This window comes from Ahaetulla prasina, chromosome 2 (assembly GCF_028640845.1).
Source record: "Ahaetulla prasina isolate Xishuangbanna chromosome 2, ASM2864084v1, whole genome shotgun sequence".
Taxonomy (NCBI): Eukaryota; Metazoa; Chordata; class Lepidosauria; order Squamata; family Colubridae; genus Ahaetulla; species Ahaetulla prasina.
The window spans coordinates 20424596-20443455 of NC_080540.1; the positions used below are offsets into that span (position 1 = coordinate 20424596).

The 18860-nt window shown below is 42.3% G+C and overlaps 2 protein-coding genes across 2 annotated transcripts in view; one reads left to right on the forward strand and one right to left on the reverse strand.

Annotated features, from left to right (window-relative positions):
• Window positions 1–1589: 1589 nt before the first annotated feature.
• Window positions 1590–18860, reverse strand: part of LOC131190316 (zinc finger protein 420-like) — a 43576-nt gene continuing 26305 nt past the window's right edge. Inside the window, exon 9 of the mRNA XM_058167596.1 lies at window positions 1590–3946. Coding sequence (XP_058023579.1) covers window positions 3293–3946 — 654 coding nt within the window. The 3' untranslated portion in view covers window positions 1590–3292. The remainder of the gene's footprint in view (window positions 3947–18860) is intronic.
• LOC131190303 (zinc finger protein 501-like) lies at window positions 10322–18055 on the forward strand. The gene is made up of 2 exons (XM_058167572.1): window positions 10322–10640; window positions 12123–18055. Exon 2 carries the CDS (start codon window positions 12134–12136, stop codon window positions 13286–13288), a length of 1155 nt encoding a protein of 384 aa, XP_058023555.1. The 5' UTR covers window positions 10322–10640; window positions 12123–12133; the 3' UTR covers window positions 13289–18055.

Below are 18860 nucleotides of genomic sequence, written 5' to 3' on the forward strand. Positions count from 1 at the left end.
TTGCCCTCTAGATATAGTACCACCCATTATATATTTTTTTTATTGAAAGTGTTTTTACAAAAAAAAAAAGTTTTCCCCCACCTTTCCCCCTCTACCCCCCCTCCCCTCAAAAAACCCCTCCCCCCTCCCCCCTCCCCTCCCCCGACTTCCCGGAACAAACACAAGGTATAGTTAAAAATCACCCATTATATTTTTAAGAAGATAGTGACTCAGTCCACTTTCAGATCAAAATTATATAATCAGGACAATAGCATTATAGCTATTGTGCTGATAATAGCATCAGACTGCATTTGCAAAAATGCTGGGGAATTTCAATTTTGACACCCATTTCCCAAAAGACGGTTATCCCTTTTTCGCCCCTTTTGTAACGCTTTTGTGTGCTTAGTTCATATGGGATAACATACATGTTCTAAATAAAAAATTCCATCAAGACAGCAGCTTTATCCAAACTAATGGCGGACACTGCATGGAACAAGTCCCAGCTAGCGCACCAAGGGCAAAATTGGTGGCAATACAAGTAGTTCTCGAAAGATCACTGTATTGGAGTCTACCCATTACAGTTGCATGTTGTGATAGTCATGAAACTGATTGGTCATGTGGTTTTATCTTTTTTTGTGGTGGCCATTAGGTGAATGCTGCAAAATTTTAACCAAACACAGATTGTTAAGTAAACCAATGGTTTGCTCTGGACGTGGTTTTGCCAAAAAATCAGAATTTTGCTAAAAAGCAAAACTGTTGTAAAACACAATTATGTTACAATGGGGCACTGTAAATGGCCATAAAGATGGCCATTTTGACCAGGGCCAGAAGTTTGATCACATGACTGTGGTGGGGGCCCGACTATCGTAACTTCGAAACGGGTCTTAAGTCCCCTTTTCTGGGTTGGTCATAACTTCAATCACTAAGCAACTGGTCATAAACTGAGGACTAGCTCTATGTGGCTGACGTGATTCACATGCTTTTGGCAGGACTAGACAGCTGAGTAAGAGCTGATAAATGCTCAACTGTATGAATGTATTTAACAATTTTTTCTTCTTCCAGAGAATATCAGGGCATAGCAAACAAAACCACCAGATTGACAAGCTGGTGTCAAATCCACAGAGAGACAAATTAAAGGCTGAAAGTGAATGCAATCTGAAGTATTTGGATTCTACTGCATACCTTTCTGCAATTTTGCTACAAAATGAATTGTATTCCACAGAAGCATATGCTAGTTTCGATCTGTTGTTTTTTTAGAGTAACTCTATGCCATGCGATCATCTCTTTATGACCAAACACAATTGCCACTTTAGAATCTGACAAATTTTATATTAATTTATGTACTTGGAACATTTTCAGTCACCATTCTTGAAAACTGTGATACTTTCATTAGTTATAAACAAATCTGTTTAAAGTATGTTCCATCCAGGGTGAAATCTAAATTTTTTTGCCACCGGTTCTGTGGGCGTGGCTTGGTGGGCATGTGACTGGGTGGGCGTGGCCAACATGATGTCACTCATGTCACTCTTTCTTTCTCTCTCTCTCTCTCACACATACACACACACAAACACACACGCCTGGTCTGAGCAGCGGCTGATGCAGGAGAAAGAAAAAAGTGCTCCGGAAGGGAGGGCGGGTGGGCGGGCTGGCCCAGAAGCAGTGCGTCCCCCATCATGGGCTGGATGCAGGCAATGGGACCCGAGACAGAGGGGAAGGCAAGAGGGCATGGGGGACTACTGGGAAGGCAGCGTGGAAGGCAGGCAAGCACGGCAGGACTGCAGGCCATGGATCAGTTTGGGGGCGTGGCCAGCCAGCTATTCCTCCCGGTTTGGCGAACCAGCCCCAATCTCTGCTACCTACTTGCCTGATCTGGTCCGATCTGATAGCATTTCACCCCTGGTTCCATCTCTGTGAATGCTTTTCCAAAGACTTTGTAAAGGACCTATACTTATATATGTTCATATATATATATATTCACACGCGCTAAATTGGCAAATCCTGTTACCCTTTGATTTAGAAATGGTCTGTGAGCCCATTTAAAATTAAAACTTCTAAATTTTTTAAATTAAAAATTTCCTGGCCTAATCTGTTTCAAATAAACTGTATTATGACTCCCATTCTGCCTTCCCAACCTTGGATGGTGGGAGTTGTATCCTAAAACTTCTGAAAGCACCAAGCTGGAAAATCTTAGAGTAGGATCCAACACAGTATGGCAAGGACGTCTTGTTGGGCAATGGAAGAGAATTAGGAAAGGAGGAGACAAAGGGAAGGGGAGCATGGAGAAAGGGATAGATGTTGCTGGACAAGCTATTCAATAAAGGCACTAATTTATTTCTGAGTTGGAGTTGAAGACTTTTTTTTTTACAAAAATTGTTTATTAGTATCAGAATCTACGTACAGTATATTTTTCCTACTCCCTATCCTACTCATCCTGGGTTGTCATGGCATAATAATTTTGGATTTCTAACACTCCAAGGACTCAGTCAAGAACACAGCAGCTGGATCATAGATGGGTTTTAAAGCAATAAGAAAGGATGCCAAGCAACATTTTTCTATATAGGGCATATAGAAAAGCAAATTATAATTTTCCATTTCCCAAACTCTTATTACCACAATCAACCATTTCTTAGCTTGAAGTTCTGGAGTTTAATGGGAAAACATTTCAGGGCCCCAGTTGTGATTCTGATCACCTCCAAGAGCGGAAAAGTGTGTTGACCTTCAGAGGAGGAAATCTAATGTCAGGTAACACTTTCCACCCTCTCAAAAACCTTTGGGGTCCCCATAACTCTTACATGTCTGGAGTAGACCTTTCATTCACAAGAGAGGTGCACACTGGCTGCAGAGTTAACATCCATTCCTTGTCTCCCATTGGTCCAGGAAGAGGCTATCATCAAAGAGAAAGTCAAGGAAATTTAAGAACCACAATTTCTTTTCTTTCCTCTGCACCCCCCCCCCCGAAAGTTAGACCCCAGTAGAAGTTGGATGAGCAATTCTGTTGCCTTCAATCTTTCTCACTCTCATCTTTATGGATTACTTTGGCCTGCAGGTTACTGGATTGTAGGCAAAAAGTATAGCCATGGGCTACATCCAGACCACGAGCACCATTTTTGTGATGAGTTGGCGCCAATCCTTCTACTTTCCCCTGTTCTGAATGCTTTGGGGGCTCGGGAGATGAAGAGGCAAAATGGAAACCTTAAGGCCTACGTTGGCTTAAGATGCCAATTTCACCCCACAAAACTGGTCAACTCTCCCAGCCTTCCTTTTTTGTAGTATGGTCATTCAAAGCCTGGTCCAGTGCTTGACCCAGCTTCAGCTACCGGGTTTTCTGACGACTGTGAAGTTTCTGGTGAGCAATAAGAGGTGATTTTTGACTAAAGCTCCTCCCACACTTCGAGCAAACATACGGCTTCTCTCCCGTGTGGGTTCTAATATGTTGGGTCAGGATGGAGCTCACCCGAAAACTCCGTTCACATTTGGGACACTTGTAAGGTTTCTCTCCTGTGTGGATTCTCTGGTGTTTACTGAGAGTGGAGAGAATGGTGAAGCCCTTCCCACAATCGGAGCACTGAAAAGGCCTTTCCCCTGTGTGAATCCTCTGGTGCACGCTGAGGTGGGAGCTGCGATTAAAACTTTTCCCACACTCCAGGCACAAAAATGGTTTTTCAGCTGTGTGGACACGCTGGTGCTCAATAAGGCTCGAGCTCACAGTAAAACTTTTCCCACAGTCAGGACATTCATAAGGTTTCTCCCCCGTGTGACTTCTCTGGTGAGTAACAAAATTGGAGCTTTGACTAAAACTTTTCCCGCACTCACCACACACGTAAGGTTTCTCCCCCGTGTGACTTCTCTGGTGAGTAACAAAATTGGAGCTTTGACTAAAACTTTTCCCGCACTCACCACACACGTAAGGTTTCTCCCCCGTGTGAACACGGTGGTGCTTGATGAGATCGGCTTTGTAACTGAAACTCTTGTCGCAGTCTGGACATTTGTACGGCTTTTCTTCCATGTGGATTTTCCGATGTCTACTCAGAGTTGAGCTGGCCCCGTACCTTTTACCACATTCGGGACATTTGTAAGGTTTTTCGCCCGTGTGGATCCTTTGATGGGTGTTGAAGTTCTTACTGTGAGTGAAACATTTCCCACATTCCAGGCACTTATACAGTTTATCTGTGGGGCAGACTTGCTGAGGTTCGGAATGATCTGACTTTTCCCCAAGATTGGGGCATCTCAAGCATTTTTCTCCCATTGCGGGATTCCTTGTGAATTTCTTCACCAATTGTTATGTAATTCTAAGTACCAAAAATGGGTAACAAGCCACTTTCCTCTACGTTAGATTTTTTTTAAAAATGTGGAATAAAAATTAAGTGTTTGCAAAAGGGTTGCATGAAATAAATAAATAAAAAAAGAATTAGTAAAAGGTGGCTTTGTTTTCCAAAGAATAATAAGATGATGACGTTTTGGTTAGAATGATCAAAGTATTTCTTTGTTTGATTAGCTTTCATTCAAGGTCATTACATCTTCTCTTGCCTCTTTAGATGTTGCCAGAAAGGGGCAAGATGAAAACATGGCTTCCTCTGTGATCTCCTGCCAAGCTAGAGAATTCAGATAAAGGACTTTATTGGCAAAAATTCAGAAAGTCAATTTAGTTTGAAATACATTGCCACATTTAGTTCCCATATTTAAAGCAATCAGGTTTAGTCCTGTCAGCTTCATCCATCAAGGCTGACAACAAGGGATTGAGGGAACTGCATCCAAAATATACAGTTTGTATTAGTAAAGGTAAAGGTTCCCCTCGCACATACGTGCTAGTCGTTCCCTACTCTAGGGGGCGGTGTGCTCATCTCCGTTTCAAAGCCGAAGAGCCAGCGCTGTCTGAAGATGTCTCCATGGTCATGTGGCCAGCATGACTAAACGCCAAAGGCGCACGGAACACTGTTTACCTTCCCGCCAAAGGTGGCCCCTGTTTTTCTACTTGCATTTTTTTACATGCTTTCAAACTGCTAGGTTGCCAGAAGCTGGGACAAGTTATGGGAGCTCACCTCATCAGCACTAGGGATTCAAACCGCTGAACTGCCTAACTTTCGATCGACAAGCTCAGCGTCTTAGCCACTGCGTCCCACACTTTGTATTAGGGTATGTTTATCTCTGCTCTACCCAATTGTGAATAAACCGGTGTATAGGTATAGATTAATATTTTCTTTGAAACAAACTTAACTTCTAATGACTATAATTCCATATAATGACTATATAATTCCAGGAAATTTAATCTCCAGATACCAATCATGGATTTTACTTGTTCAGGTCATATCTTAAAAGTACTCTAACCTCTCCATTTTTTTTTCTATAAACCTATTACTAGTATAGCCACCTTCATCTCACTCAACTGCCTAAAATTAAGAGTAGATTTAAAGTGATCAAAAACAAAATCTTATACTAAATGAAAAACAAACAGCTAGAGGAAGACCCTCTGGCCTGCTACATCTCAACACTGCTCACACCCCATAGAGCTAAATTTGATTGGTGACAATCCTACAGAAACAAAATCTCCCAGCTGTGCCACTATAAACTTCCCAGCATTTGTTTCTAGGTCCATGGATCCTCAAGAGCAGAGACTAGATGCTAGAGTTATTGTGCAAAATTATCTGCTTCAACCCCAGCTATAACACATATGAGTCTTCTCAGCACTGCCACTTGCTGAGCATACACAAATAGAATTGTTTTTCAGTTGGATCTCCAAGGCTTTTGGCCACCTGGAAAAACTATTAAGTGAAGTGGAGAGAAAAAAAAGGGGTGTGTGTGTGGAATCACTGTCACTTCTAGCACCCTCATTCTTGGGATCTTGCAAAAAAACAACAACCAAGTCCTGAACATAAAATATGCTCATCATCCTATTTAGCAGGTGTTTCTTTCTGTAGAACCATCTAGAATGACAATTTTCTAGGGAAACTGGAAGAAATGCTCTTAACGTGCATGGGGGCATATCATGGCTGTAATAAAGAATACTGTATTGACTAATGCATAATTGTACAAGTAGTTCTAATTAGTGACCTACCTTACATGCCAGTTGTGAAATGTACGTGGGACTGGTAAACGCCTAGAATGGAATTCTGCCCTGGAATTCTGAAAACAGAATAAATAGCAGAAGAATCACAATTTCTGAAGACTCTTCAAAGCAAGATTTCTCTCTTACTATAAAGCAAGTACAACAGAGAAACGTGGGGATAATTTTAGTTGTTTTTTTTTTATCATGGGCAAGCATTCCAAAAAAGAATTTAAAGGAGGTTAGAATCATTCTAACATCCACATTATCACAAATTAATCAACCACATAAGTAACCCCCCATATCTTTTGTGGGATTTGTCATCTCTTTTATGCTTGTATAAATATAGCCTATATGTGTAAATATGCATGCGTTAACTTTCTGTCTGTAGGCATTATTTCATTAAGGTGAGTCAATCGCCTCTAATCCTAATGCTGGGAGGTGAGGGGAGTCCCATTACTAAGGGTACCCTATTTGTACCAAAGGTGCTTTTTCAAAAGGTAGCTGGAGTTTCTTGTTTTTACCTTGAAGATGTTTCGTTTCTCATCCAAGAACTGAAGAAGCTTCTTGGATGAGAAGCAAAACATCTTCAAGGAAAAAAAACAAGAAAGTCTGGTTGCCTTTTGAAAAAAGCACCTTTGGGATAACCATCTCCTGGACGACTGAGAATTTCCATAGACAATTTACCCTATTTGTACGTATACCGGTAGGTTGTCCTCTGTTGACTCTAACTGAGATCAGCATTTTTCTTGCAAGCAAGGAAGATGCTGGCTGGGAAAATCGCAAATGGTGATCACATGACCTGAGGACACTACAACTATCACAAATACATGCCAGTTGCCAAGCACTCAGATTCTGATTATATAAGTGTGAAGACTGATTGTAAGTCACTTTTTAAAAGGGCCACTGTAACTTCAAATGATCACTATATGAATGGTTGTAAGTCGAGGACTCTGTACTTGCAGAGAAGCTCTACCAACTTCAAAAAAGATCTGTCTTTTGAGCAGAGTTGTGCATAGTTACTCCTATCCCTAGGTAAGGATAATGCTTCCCAGTTGGTCTTAACCCCATTCTGTCACATCATAATAATGTGGCATCAATTGCATGCATGAAACTTAGTGGCCATGTTGGCACAATCTACTAACATATTGTTACTGAATTAACCCGTTTTCTGCATTTACAAAATACAAATTGAATTAAACATGTGGATTGGGTTGGTCCAGTGATGAGATTCAGCCAAGTTCGCACCATTTCAGGAGAACCGGTTGTTAACTTTCTCAGCAGTTTGGCAAACTGGTTGTTGGAATAAATCATTAGGGCAGAGAATTGCCCTAATTAGGTTGTTAAACTGCTTGAATCCCAATAAATCCAATAAATCTCCAATCCAACTTGACCCCTGGTGATCTCTTCCACACAACCGTCTCTTGACAATGAGGTTGACAGTGAATTTCACTTTCTTCATTTTTCAACTTTCACATCGAGTCAACTACTCCGGGAATTCCCTAATGGTTCCCCACCCATTCAGGGTACCACTAACACCTAGCGGTGAATTTACATTGGTTAACACAATAAATGGTGCAAATGCATTTGCTAGATCTTTTACTTCACCCCGTTACACATGCTGTATCATATCGTCCTTAAAACATTAACAGTGTATTTACTTGTTAAGCAGAGAGTTCTGATTGAAGGGCCATATCTTTCTTTCTTTGTTTTTTTTGCAACGTCTAAGGCAGATTTAACAATATAAATCCAGTACATTTTGACGGCATCGGCTTGGAGGAAAGTGTTCCTCGGGTGCGGGATGGTGGAAAGTTATTTCAAGCCGCTCTGGTTCTTCCAACCTCCACATTTGCACGCCAACGGGCTCGATTGCACTGACCCACACATTCCTTGTTCCTAGAAAGTCTTGTGTTTGGGAACGCGGCTGCCCTCGAGCAACCTCCATTCGCTTGGAGTGTAAGAAGCGTGACGTCAGAAGCAGGGCGGAGAGCCTCGCGCGAGAATTCCCTTCCCCGTGGAAGACCCGTGCAAATTCTCCGGAAGCGGAATACGTTTTTGTTCATCTGTGCAACCTTCACACTGCTCTCTGCTGGCTTCAACGAATCCTAATCCCGGTTGGAAAGCAAGGGACGAGAAAGGCTTAATGCGAATTTTTATTTATTTATATTTTATTTATAATTATTTATTTTATTTATAATCTCTGTGAAGGGAGATTATAAAAGCTTGGAAGATCCCGTGCCAGTGGGCACCTTGGCACCAGCACGATTCTCCAAACAGCGCTGTCTTTAGGATTGACAAGCTTTGGGAAAAGTTTGCGGATAAAATCAAAAATCCTCAGGGGTAGCTGACAACTTGTTTGAGAGTAGAGCCCATTCTTTTAACTGTGCGTAACTAATAGGAATCGCGAAAAGGTTCGAACGAGTCTTACTAACCTGTCGAAGGAGCGTCACTGGCAATTGCAGTTTATATGATGATGAAGGATATTATAGACAAAGCAACATACCTTTGTGTCCCCAAATCCTAAACTTCACTTACAGAGTGATAGCTCTGAGCTGTCCCTGACTGGGCAGGAAAAAGATTTAGAGGTTGTGATAAACGTGCCTGCAATATTGATGCCGTGTGAAAGATGCACCATTGATGCAGATCAATGAATTCCGCGTTAAACTTCCTTAGGAAAGGATTTGAAAAATGAAACTGCTTTATTAACACCATTATACAGATTCATAACACAACAGTTGTACTGCTGAATCTTGATCGGGGTCCTTAGTGCAAGGAAAGGCAGCCAAAGGAGGTTGGCAATTTTTCCGGGGGGTGGGGGGGTGGGTGGAGAGAAGGAAAAATGTACAGAGAAATGTGAATGCCTCCCCAATGATGCACGGATTGGAGAAAGCAAACACAGCATCTTTTCTTTTCCCCTGTACAAATGTATGACTTGAAGACATTCAACCGTGCAAAACAATGCAGGCAAAGATAAATATTTCTCATAAAACATAGTGAAGCCATGTGGTGATACAGTCCCTCATTCATACAGCTTTAGCTGGGAATTAGACAAGTTGGTGGAAGAAAAGGCTATTTGAATACCAGTTTTAGAGGAGAGAAGTGTGAAAAAGCACACTCAGCTTCACAGAAACATTCTGTTGGCTAGGATAGGAAACAGCATCTTTTGGATGTTAATCTGATCTGACAGGGCTCTTGCATTTTCCTATATTGATATTGATTATTTCCTGATTGCTTATTTGTACCCTATGACTATCATTAAGTGTTGTACCTTAGAATTCTTGATGATCTTTTATGTACACTGAGCGCATATGCACCAAGACAAATTCCTTGTGGGTCCAATCACACTTGGCCAATAAAAAATTCTATTCTATTCTATTCTATTCTATTCTATTCTATTCTATTCTATTCTATTCTATTCTTTCTATTCTATTCTGTATTGGTGCTTTAATTAATACAGATTTAATAATACTCTATAATTTTGAACCAAATTATAGACTGCCTTGAAGATCTTTTGCTAGAAAGTTAGGATTTAAATATAAAACTATGTGAAAAGAAAGAAGCATTGCTTATTCCATTGAAAAAGAATGTAGAGATTCTCAATCATCTAGGTCATGGTTGTCCCAAAGGTGCTTTTCAGGAGGCAACTGGACTTTCTGTCTGCAAGGAATATAAATCCTTCCATTCCCCACTATCCTGTCAGAACTGAAGAAACTTCTTGGACGAGAAGCAAAACGTCTTCAAAAGAAAAAAAACAAGAAAGCCCACTTGCATTCTGAAAAAGCACCTTTGGACATTTGAAAAGAATAAATCTCTAGTTTAAGCATCTTTCGAAAATAGGTAACTGATGCAGTGTTGTGCACTGGACTCAAAGTATACCTGATCCCCTGGAAACTTTCTGGGAGGTTGAGGATTGTAGCTCCTACAAGCTGAAAAGGGCTTGTTAACCTCTGGTCAATTTTGGCTGTTCTTGATAAGGTTTAATTAGGGTCAGATCTGATTAGAACTTGGATGATCAAAAGTCTGTAGGTAACGATTGAGAAGTCTAAAACAATTTCCCCCAAAATAAAAAATAAATCAAACCTCGGGCATCCAAAGATCTTGCAATTTTAGATGGAGGAAATGAGGTTGGACTTGTGTCGCTCCAGACCACAGAAGGGCCGAGCTGCATTTCACGCGCTCCGTGCCGCATTAGGGCAGGCGTCTTTCTGCATCCGTCCGACGCTTAATCCGGCCTGTCTTTCCATTAGCGAAACGGACTCGCCCCCTGGATCTAGAAGCTCAGGATAATTGTGCAGACAGGCAGCGGCCAGCAGAGGGCTCGGGTTATAATATCGAGAAGGAGGCGAAGGGAGTCTGGGGCCCCTTCCTTTGCTGTGCTCCCAGGGGATCGGCAGCTGACCTGAGCTTTTCAGGCAGGAATTTGGGTACGCTGCATGGAAACCTCGGAGGGAGGTGCGCGGCAACTCCTGCAGCCCCACGCACCAGCCGAGCAGGTCGGCTCAGAGTCCCGCGGCGTCGCCTTTCCCCGACCGGAGTGAGAACTGGCCACGGGCCGCGGCAGCCATTAAATTCTCCCTGCGTTGTTGTGTAGACGGACTGCGGCTGTAAAGGCGAACGAGAGGTAAGGAATCAACTGGGCAGAAAATGGGGGCTTTATCAGGAAATGGGGATAGAGACGATGGAGGATTATAAATAAACGCATTCCGCTTTCCTAATCTGATCTGATCTGGGCAGAGAGAGGCAAATCGACATTCTGGGGTTGCGCTTCTCCGAGAATCATGGAATGTAAAGATTGGGAGGGATTTTGGAGATAGCAATAGCACTTAGATTTATATACCGCTTCATAGTGCTTTACAGCCCTCTCTAAGTCTTGTCTGACCCTTTCAGGAGTTGATCTCCCTAAGCCATTATTTGTTGGACAGTGTTTGAGTTTGCGACCAGAATCAGTTTGGTCTAGTGGTTAAAGGGTATCAGGCTAGAAATTGGGAGATTGAGTTGTAGTCCCGTTTTAGGCATGAAAGCAGGCTGACCTTGGATCAGTCACTCTCTCAGCCCAACTCACCTCACCTCACCTGATTGTTGTTGTGGGGGAAATAAGAGGAGGAAGGAGCATTAAATATGCTGAAAATAATAAAACCGGGATATAAATTAAAATATAAATAATGATTTTAAAAATGTAGTGGTTGGATTGCCACAGTGCCCCAAAGAAATAAATGGTAGAATACCTCAGTCTTCATGCCTGGAGCTCATCCACGTTTCATAAATCAATAAATCATAAATCCCCTTTAATAATCAATAAATCATACATCCCCTTTAGACGAGATATAATCCAGTTTGCAGATGACACAAACTGTAAAGGATGGTTAATGCCACAAAATACAGGCTGGGAATTCAGTAGCATCTGAGAAACATGAACAGTTTAAACGGGAAGAAATGTAGAGTTTTGCAGATAGGTAAGAAAAACCAGATCCTCAAGTACAAGATAAGGGCTGCTTTCTTGGCAGTCATACTTAAGAGAAGGATTGAGCATTGACCACAGATTAAACATAGCCAGCAGGGTGATACAGCTGCCAAAAGAGCTGATGCAGTCTTAGACTGCAGCAACCAAGATACAGTGTTGAAATCAAGGGAGAGGTTAGCTCTGCTCTATGCTACATTGGTTAGACTGGAATAGTGTATCTACCAGTAGTTCTGGTCACTACAATTACAAAGAAATTGATGAATTGGAAAGAGTGCCGAAAAGAGTGTCAGAGTTTATGAGAGGCTTGGGTACAAGATATCTTCCAATCCCATTTTGGTTTAGTTTTAGTGCTCTCTTGCATTTTCAAAAGCTGAAATCCATTTGCTACTTTGCCTTCATTCCATAGCACCCAAACAATGTATATGTCAAATTCGATAAGAACAAATCTTCAGAGCAGTAAGAGCATAAATATGCACCAAGACAAATTCCTTGTGTGTCCAATCACAGTTGGCCAATAAAATTCTATGGTTCTATGGTTCCAAATATGCTCAGAATCTTTTGAAATCAGAAAATGTGGGGCTGGATACATCACACTGTGGTTCCTAGCACAGAAATAACATCTGTCATCTGTTTTCTCTTCAGCTGTTAACAAAATGTTGACCCAGGAAATCAAGACAACCTTTAAACAGGAAGAAGAGGAGAAGGTAGAGCAGCATGACCCCCACTTGAAGGACTATAGAGAAGTGCAGAACACACCTGAGGAACATGTGATCCAGAAGAAACACAACTGTCCCATCTGTGGAAAGAATTTTTGCCGCCGCTCAGATCTTGTCCGACACCAGAAACTCCACTCGGGAGACAGGCCCTTCACCTGCACCAAGTGTGGGAAAGGATTTGTCCAGAGCACTCACCTCATTGCCCATCAGAAGAGCCACATCCGAGAAAAGCCCTACTATTGTCCTCACTGCGGGAGGAGCTTCAATCAGATCTTGAACTTCAACAGGCACCAGAGGACTCACTCCCAGGAGCCCCCTTTCAAATGTTCCGACTGTGGGAAAACCTTCAGCCGCAGCTCAAACCTGATCATGCACCAGAGGACCCACACAGGAGAACGACCCTACAAATGCTTTGACTGCGGGAATAGCTTCAGTCGGAGTTCCACCCTGGTGACTCACCAGAGGACCCACACCGGTGAGAAACCTTTTAAGTGCCAGGACTGTTGGAAGAGCTTCGGTAGACGTTCCACTCTGGTCATGCACTTGCGGACTCACACCGGGGAAAAGCCCTACAAGTGCTCTGACTGCCCTGAAACCTTCAGCGTGAAGTCGGGCCTTCTGAGTCACCAGAGAATCCATATGACCGAGAAGCCCTACCTGTGCCTGGAGTGTGGCAAAAACTTCTGCCGCAGCGCGGACCTCATTATACACCAGAGAATTCACACTGGAGAAAAACCCTACCAATGCAACGCCTGCGGCAAGAAATTTAATACAAATTCCCACCTTGTGACCCATCAGAGGATCCACACAGGAGAAAAACCCTATAAATGCCCCGAATGTGGGAAGAGCTTTTCTTACAGTTCAGTCCTGGTGGGTCATCAGAGACTTCACACAGGAGAGAAACCTTACGCCTGTCTTGAGTGTGGGAAGACTTTCCGTAACAATTCACATCTCATCACTCATCATAGAGTACACTCAGGAGAGAAACCTTACACGTGCCCAGAGTGTGGTAGAAATTTTAGTGTAAGTTCAAATCTTACAAAGCATCGGAAAATCCATGAAAGAGAGACGTCCTTGAAATATTCTGAGTAAGAAACGCAGTGGATGGGATTCTGATTAGCTACTCAAGATGCTTAAAAAGAAGCTAAAAATATATATATGGCTTATTCGGAAATTTTACTAGAGAGTCCAAATGCTTGCAGTTAAGGAAGGCCAAAATGAAAGTAGACATAAGAGAACAAAGAATGTACATGTAGTCCTAGACTTATGACTGCAATTGACTGCATAATTTCCGTTGCTAAGCAAGACACTTAAGTGAATTTTGTCCCATTTTTAAGACCTTTCTTGCCATAATTCTTAGTGAATCACTGCAGTTGTTAAGTTAGTAACATGGTTGTTAAGTGAATTTGGCTTCCCCATTGTCTTTGCTTATCAGAAGGTCGCCAAAGTTGATCACATGACCCCGGGACACTGCAACCGTCATCAATACATGCCAGTTGCCAAGCATCCAATTTTGATCATGTGACCATGAGAATACTGTAACGCTCAATAGTGTGAAAAACAGTCATAAGTCACTCTTTTCAGTGCTGTTGTAACTTTTGGCAGTAAATGAATGGTTGTAAGTCAAGGACTACCTGTATGCCATATCTTGTACGAAAGGATTAAAAGATCCCTGATTTTTTTCAAAAAATCTCTTTTAAGAATGGGATCTGATGAGGAAGATGTATTAAGTTCAGATTCAGGCAACAAGGAAACAAGCATGTTTTTCTTTTTCTCCAAAATAATGTAACACAAAAAAAGTATATTTGCATACTTTTACTTGCTTACTTGCTATTGCAAAATCCTAATTTTTAACATATTGTGGAAGCCTAACATACATGGTGGCTCAGTGGCTAAGATGCTGAGCTTGTTGATCGAAAGGTCGGCAGTTCAGCGGTTTGAATCCCTAGTGCCACGTAACGGGATGAGCTCCTGTTATTTGTCCCAGCTTCTGCCATCCTAGCAGTTCGAAAGCATGTAAAAATGCAAGTAGACAAATAGGGACCACCTTTGGTGGGAAGGTAACAGCGTTCCGTGCGCCTTTAGCATTTAGTCATGCTGCCACATGATCAAGGAGATGTCTTCAGACAGCGCTGGTTCTTCGGCTTTGAAACGGGGATGAGCACTGCTCCCTAGAGTCGGGAATAACTAGCACATATATGCGAGGGGAACCTTTACCTTTAACATACGGAAATTATAAGAAAATACAGTAGCAATAGGGATCCCGAAGGGCTTTTTTTTTTCTTCTTCAAAGTCACACATTTGGGGGATTCCAGTTGTTTAGGATAGTCATCAAGAAGCGTCGATCAACTGTGAGGCAAATAGTTAAACTTAAAATGTCTGATTCAGTTCTGCTGTAGCTCCTATGCTGTTAAGCCGCTTGAGCATTGAATAAACAAAAAGGCAGGATATGATAAATAAAAATGGTCTTTTATCTTGGCTGCCAAAAGTGTAGGCTAATGTATGAACCTTACCAGTTTTTATTTAATCCACCAAGGAAGGTGAAGATGTGCAAAATAAAATGAATTGCCCCCAAACAAAATCCTTAATAAGACCTATCTTTCTTTAATTTTTGTGAGTTCTCAGGCCACTGAATTTTCTATGCAGCCTTAAGGATTACAAAGCTAGTTTCATTCCAGCAGTTTCCGTGTCAAGATCCCTGATTTTGCCCTTGTGCCGTCCATCTGTCTGGATGGGAAAGTCACAAATGTAATAAATTGCTATTGATTTGGTCTTAATTTTTGCTGACACACAAAGCTAACTATTGCTGCTAAGTGTATCAAATAATTGGAAAACTTTGTTTGACAGTATCATGGCAAAGAAACTAGTGTACAGATAGTCCTAGACTTATGACCACAATGGAGCACATTTCTGTGGCTAAAGCAGTTAAGTAAACTATGCCCCAATTTACAACCTTTTTTGCCACAGTTGTTAAGCAAATCACTGCAGCTGTTAAGTGAATCGTAAGGCCATTAAACAAATCTAGCTCCCCCCATTGACTGCTGGCTGGAAAGGTTGCAAAAGGTGATCAGATGACCCCAGAACAGCACAACTGTCACAAATACATGCCAGTTGCCAAGAACTTGAATTTTGATCATAGGACCATGGGGATGTTGCAATGGTTGTAAGTGTAAAAACTGGTTGTATGGCACTTTTTTCAGTGCCATTGTAACTTAGGTCATTATATAAATAGTTGTAAGTCAAGGACTATTAGTAATGTGGTTCATACATTGTGCCAAGCCTTCATTTTTGTTTGCTTTTGGCCAAGGGTGGTGTGTGAACCCAGACAATGGTAGCTTGTTTAATAGCAATAGCACTTATATATCACTCCGTAGCAGTGGTGGGTTTCAATTTTTTTACTACCGGTTCTGTGGACATGGTTTGGTGGGCTTGGCATGGCTTGGTGGACGTGGCTTGGTGGGCGTGGCAGGGGAAGGATACTGTAAAATATCCATCCCCACCCCACTCTGGGGGAAGGATACTGCAAAATCCCCATTTCCTCCTGATCAGCTGGGACTTGGGAGGCAGAGAATATATAGGGGTGGGGCCAGTCAGAATTTTTATTACCGGTTCTCTGAACTACTCAAAATTTCTGCTACTGGTTCTCAAGAACTGGTCAGAACCTGCTAAAACCCACTTCTGCTCCATAGTGCTTTATAGCAGTGGTCCCCAATCTCTGCAGCTTGGCGGCCCGGCTTAGGGGAGGGGAGGGGAGGGGAGAGGTGAACTGGGCCATGCAAGCAGCAGGCTGGTGTGCAAGTGCATGTAGACAGCTTGACTAATTGAGCTGCGCACACATGCATGTGCGTGCTGGCCTACCACTCGCATGAGTCAAGATGCACGCGCATGCACGCTGGGCCACCACTCACATGGCCCTGTTGCAAATAGTGGGAGGCGGTCCGGGGGCTGAGGACCCCTGTTTTATAGCACTCTCTGAGCGATTTACAATGTCAGCATACTGCTCCCAACAATTTGGGTCCTCATTTTACCAACCTCAGAAGGATGGAAAGCTGAGTCAACCATGAGCCGATCAGAATCAAACTTCTGATTGTGGGCAGAGTTAGTCTGCATTAATAATGCATTCTAAGCACTATGCCACCACAGCTCTTAATGCATTATGGTTAAATGAACTATTTGAATCTATGTGAATGAGTGCGCGTACATGTTTTCCTGGAAAAGTAGTGCTATACGAGCATACAGCACATACAGTGGCAACACATGGCCAGCCTTGAATGATCTCAGAAGAAGGTGAGCAGGGTCAGAAGAGATTTGTTTTTGGAAGGGAGACAGTGCTGGAGAAGCAGGGGCAAGCAAAGAGTTGAGTTTAAGGAGACATTATGAATGATCAGAAGCCTCATTAAGGAATGACTGCCAATCAGATTTTGATTAAACATTGAATCAGCTCCAGTTCTGGGTTGGTTGCATTGACTTCCTGGCTGTCTGACCCCTTTTGTTCAAGAACACATGTTCCTGTTGCTTGTCTGGTAGAGTTGCCACTGTCCTCCCTTCTCAGGTATATTTCAACCCATCTAGAACGTATCCAGGTTGCTACGTGTCAAGGGATCCACAGGCACTGATGGCAAAACATTGGAAGAAGTGTTGAAGAAACAGAGGCAATTCTAGCAATGGGGCAGTCAGTCCCAGGTGTTAAGATTTCCTGAGAGAGAAACTGAAATATCTCAATATCATGACCAGCAGTCTTCTTACATCCGGGAAACCACTGAAACCATTTTTACCCATTTTTCGGACAGGAAAAAGCTCCTTCCCAGCTCGCTATTGAAAAATATAGAAGGGAGACAGCATAATTGTGCTGGCTGCATAAATCTATACAGGGGTGGGCTGCTGGGGGTTCGCAGGGGTTCGGGAGAACCTCAAACTAAGTTTCTGTGCAGTTCGGAGAATCCCCAAATCCCACTTGTGGCTGGCCCCGCCCACCCTGCCCCTCCCCTCCCAGGAGTCCCCACGCGGCCTGTTTTGGATGCAGGTAAGTGCAGGGCGCGCACAGAGACTTGGGGAAGGCAAAAAACGGGCCTACCAGAAGTTTGGGAAGGCTGGAAACGGGCCCCTGTTTCCAGTCTCCAGAGGGCCTCCGGAGCCTGGGGAGGCCATTTTTGCCCTCTGCCCCAGAGTGGGATGGGAATGGGGATTTTGCAGTATCCTTCCCCTGCCACGCCCACCAAGCCACACCCACAGAACCAGTAGTAAAAAAATGTTTTGATTTCACCACTGGTCTCAGCTATAACACATCAAAACACCTTCACAACCAAAAGCATTAACTTTATTGCTGTTGAAACTTTTAAGGATGTTGTCGTCTGTATTAAATTTCAAAAGAACTGGTTGTCCTGTACAGGAGGAGAGGCCTCTTTTGGCTGATCTCCAAAATTGCAGCAAAGCTGGCTGGGGAATTCTGGGAGTTGAAGTCCACCAGGCTTAAAGTGGCCAAGGTTGGAGACACCTGCTCTAAACTACATTCAGGTGTAAAAGCTGAAAGCAAGAAAGTGAGATAGTCTAGGCTGGGAATACCTGATGAAGCCAAATTCAGCCAGAGGAGTATGCATCCATTACAGAAACATAGAATTTCCCTTCTTGCATATCTTGTATTCTGCAACCACAAACAAGTCACCTATTTTGAAGAACATTTAGAATATGCTACAGAACTTAACTCTGCCAGAACTGTTAGGCTTCCTTAGATTTTTGCATCCCTGCAAAAATCCATGCCTACCCTGCTGGAAGTGGTTCACTGATGCTAAAAACTATTACTGTTAAGTAAGCCATTTCTTAATTGTTTCCTCAACAGATAATAAAGGATGTTTTAAAAAGTTTTAAAGCTTTTTTTTTCTTTTTTACAAATTCACTTCCCCATTGCTTTTAATGGTTATTATAAATCAAGGGGGCACCTACCCTCTGGAACGAGCTCCCTCTGGGGCTCTGTCAACTCCCCGATCTCAAGTTCTTCCGCCACGAGCTGAAGACGTTGCTGTTTCGAAGAGCAGGACTAGCTTGAATGTAGTTTTAAATTGGGATTTTTAAAAAAGGGGTTTAAATGAGGTTTTAAATTTGTATTTAAAAGTTAGAGCATCAATTGAATTTAACTATCTATTCTTTTAGCTGTTTTTTATGTATTATATGTTTTCTGCTGTTTTTTTGACTGTGAACCGCCCTGAGTCCTTCGGGAGATGGGCGGTATACAAATATAATAAATAATAATAAAATAATAATAAGTACGCTAACTTTAAAAATATGTTCTTCAATCAGTGATTAATATTTTCATTTGAACTGCCTTATCTTAAATATTCACAAAATTACTATGCCATTCTATACAGATAGTCCTTGATTTACAACATTCCTTTTACTGACCTGAATTACAGCGGTGTTGAAAAATGACTTACAATCAGTCCTCGCACTTATGACCTTCGCAGCGTCCCTATGATTACATGATCAAAATTCAGACACTTGGCAACCAACATATAAGTAATGACATTTGCAGCATCCTGGAATCACATGATCCCTATTTGCTACCTTTCCAGCTGGTCTCCAACAATTTATGTCAATGGAGGATGCCAGATTTGCTTAATGACCACAGAAAAAAAGGTTGTAAAATCAGCAACGAATTATTTAGCAACAA